This window comes from Schistosoma mansoni, chromosome 2, assembly GCF_000237925.1.
Source record: "Schistosoma mansoni strain Puerto Rico chromosome 2, complete genome".
Taxonomy (NCBI): domain Eukaryota; kingdom Metazoa; phylum Platyhelminthes; class Trematoda; order Strigeidida; family Schistosomatidae; genus Schistosoma; species Schistosoma mansoni.
This window is the reverse complement of record NC_031496.1, coordinates 9245273-9248648: the sequence shown is the minus strand read 5'-3', so window position 1 is coordinate 9248648 and position 3376 is coordinate 9245273. Positions and strand designations below refer to the sequence as shown.

The 3376-nt window shown below is 38.0% G+C and overlaps 1 protein-coding gene across 1 annotated transcript; it reads left to right on the top strand.

Moving 5' to 3' along the window:
- Window positions 1–1544: 1544 nt before the first annotated feature.
- Window positions 1545–3095, top strand: Smp_128530 (hypothetical protein; the record flags this gene model as incomplete). Its single annotated transcript, XM_018795595.1, has 1 exon — window positions 1545–3095. The coding sequence occupies one exon, from the start codon at window positions 1545–1547 to the stop codon at window positions 3093–3095; it is 1551 nt and encodes a 516-aa protein (XP_018649893.1).
- Between the last annotated feature and the right edge of the window lie 281 nt (window positions 3096–3376).

The following is a 3376-nucleotide window of genomic DNA, read 5'->3' as shown; positions in this document are numbered from 1 at the left end:
CACAAGATCTAAGTGAAATCTAATGACGTATTTCAAATTTTTGCAAGATCCAGTATTGATTGAATTTACTTGAACAAACAAGCTCTCACACTCGTAAGGTCAATCAATGTTCTCATTTCAGTTGGAGGCCATAGAAGCTTTTTTTAACACGCTTTTTTTTGAATAAAATAACAAAATAACCATACTGTTCGACAATCATAGAGACAACCGCCTAGTGGTAAATAAATTCTCAAAATTGGTACTCCTATAAGTCTTGGAGTTCAATACTGATCTCACTTGTTTCATCGGACATATCCTTGCTAAAGGATCTCGGTCGAGGATCACAACAGATCATTATTATGTACAGTATGTTACACATCACTTGCAATAACTAGTCAGTTTAGATCACATAGTTTTCAAAATATCAGCTATCTCTCAAACATACTTTCGAATCCCACTTCCCTGACTCCTGGTTTGACTGAGCTTGGCATCCTCGATCATATCGGTGCTGTGGATAACAGCGTCATCAAGCCCCGAATATTTCGTGAAGCATTTAACCGGTTTCAATAAAACTTGAAACGTGTGAACTGTATGTTAAAGGTAAACTTTAACTGTTGCTGGAACGTATATATAACTATTCAGTGTAAAAGCGTGAAACACTACTGTAATGAATGAGAACACCGGTGGGAACAATCGAATGTATTTGAACTCAGAGTTACAGAACGTCTCAGTAAAACCTGAGAATCATACCGTAAATACTTCATTGGCAAAATATCGAACAGTTATCTTAAACTTGACTGTTCCTTTCGCAAATATTAGTCAATCGTCTCAGATTTCATTGTTCTACATCTTCATACCAAATGCTTTCCGTTTCCGTTCTTTCCTTGTCGATCTTCTACTGAAATACATTCTATTCCTGACTATCGTTGTATACTACTTATGCGGGTATATGTATCCCACACCACACTGCCACAATATGGAAGAATAAAACTAGTGTAAACATAGTGAACTGTAGTAGGAAGACAAAGAGACGAATCATTTAAAGAATTCGTCATACCTTTTGTTTTCCCCATCAGAAAATGCAAGAGCAAGATTAAGATGATTTAGGATATCAGGCGTTCAATCAATATACTGTGAGGTGATTTTGCATGCATCAAAGTAAATAGTGATCTGTTGTACATGAAGCCTATACTTTAACATGATCACGTATTGTGTATTACATACATGTGAATTGACGGAATCTAACTATAAAATAGGCAGTGAGAGTCGTTCCACTCATCGCTGGACAAAAGAATGATACAACATACGTCAACCAGGACATAGAAACCCAGATAGCGAAAGCAATTAATGAAATAACATACATAAGCATGCAGTTCAGATTGATATGTCGAATGTCATTTTATTCAAAAAAAAGCGTGTTAAAAAAAGCTTCTATGGCCTCCAACTGAAATGAGAACATTGATTGACCTTACGAGTGTGAGAGCTTGTTTGTTCGAGTAAATTCAATCAATACTGGATCTTGCAAAAATTTGAAATACGTCATTAGATTTCACTTAGATCTTGTGATGACAGCCTCTTCACAAAACTCATGCTTAAATAGTTTCGATATTCGCAAAGCGAGTGTGGATCCTTCTAAAGAAGGTCTAAGTGGTTTCTCTCAACAACCAGCTTTCAATGCATATCCCCTCGAATCTTCACCTAATTTGCTTATTCCTACAAATGATGTGATATATATGCCATTAAATCCCACAAATGTGCCTTTATCGCTACAACGTGCATGTGCCTCTAATGAGACTATAGGCGATGATACACAAAGTTATGGCCATCCAATATGTCATGGCTTCATTTTTCCAAACTCAGAAGTAGGTTCAAATGATCCTGAATTAAACCAGATAAACATTCCGAGTATGAAGAACCATATCAACGATGTTTCTTACAATATACCGAGCCAGAGTTCGAGTAATGTGGACACAAATGCTCAAAAACACCTTCAACTCCTGTTACTTCAAAAGTTAATTGAGTTGCAACTTGCTGAACATTATAACTCACTTAAAGATACACTTATATTAACTGAAGACTCCAATAATGAGTCTCAAAACCCTAAACTACTGCCCTGTTTTGTTAAAAACTCTGACTTTGATGCAAGTTCCAACCCAGTTTCAATTGTAAGTAACGAGAATTCAGACATGTCGACATTTTTGGTCCCTGTTAAAGCCAAGTTTGAGGGCGAAAGTGGTTTGTCTTTACACATAACTCCAAGGGACGACGTCAGTCAGTCAACCCAAGGAAGTCCAGTTACTGTCGCATGCCCGAGTCAACCCATCGTCTTATACCCATTTTCTGTTCAACAAGATAATTCTACGGAAGATACATCCCCAGCCAGTCAAGCTGTCCCTGATGCGTCCTCAGGTGGACCGACTGCCCAAACATTTACTATGAAAGACATAGATCACTGTATACGGAGAGGTTCTCTGGATTTCACTGCTGAGCCAAGCAACGACATAGTTGAGAGTATACGAGGTCGTACGAGACCAGGGTTTGTGTTGTTAAGCGTTCGGCATGAAAAAATCAACGCAGAAAATAAGATTTCACCAACTTCGGAGAAACATTTCCAGGAAAGTAATCCTTCTATTTCAACATCAGCTAGTCTTGAAACAAAAAAGACAAAAAGTATCACCATTTCTAAAAAGCTACCTAGAAAGAGATTAAAGCATATGAAAAGCGATGCGGAACTCAGAAAGCGATCCTTAAGAGGTTCGTCTAAATCTCTTCCGAGGCGCTCTGAAAACGCCGAAATGTCTCCGTCTCCAGTAGAACTTACGGAGGATGATCTTAAAGCTTTATCCCCACAGTCAAGATTTCGAGTGACCAGGTTTGCAGACAAAAAGCAAGCCTGGATAGCTCCTGCAAAGGCAGGATTCACCGTCCATGATTTATGGACAACTAAACTTCCGGAATATGTGTTAAGATGTGCCGAGCACCTGAAAATATCAGGTTCTGGTTTAAATTTACAACAAGAAAAATTTGGTGAAATTCCATATTCCTTGGACGATATTATAAACGGACATTGTTTGGCCTGTGAAAAGTCACCTCGTAAGTTTGATATTTTGAGTTAACAAACTTCTTGCTTCATTAATACTTTGACTACCTATAAAGTTTGAGCTGTCTGCGTATCACGTAAGCTAAGAAGCTTTTTCACGGGGTTACCGTTTAAAAATCGCCATTTATGGGTTGTAGGGAAACTTTAACATGCTGCTTTGTTCAACAACTGTAACTCATAAAATACATCATAGTAACTGAACATTAACCACTGTTTCGACAGAGATTACCTCCATAGCATCGCTTAGACCATTCCTGGTAAAACAAGTAGCTTTTCACATCTAGACCAACTACATCT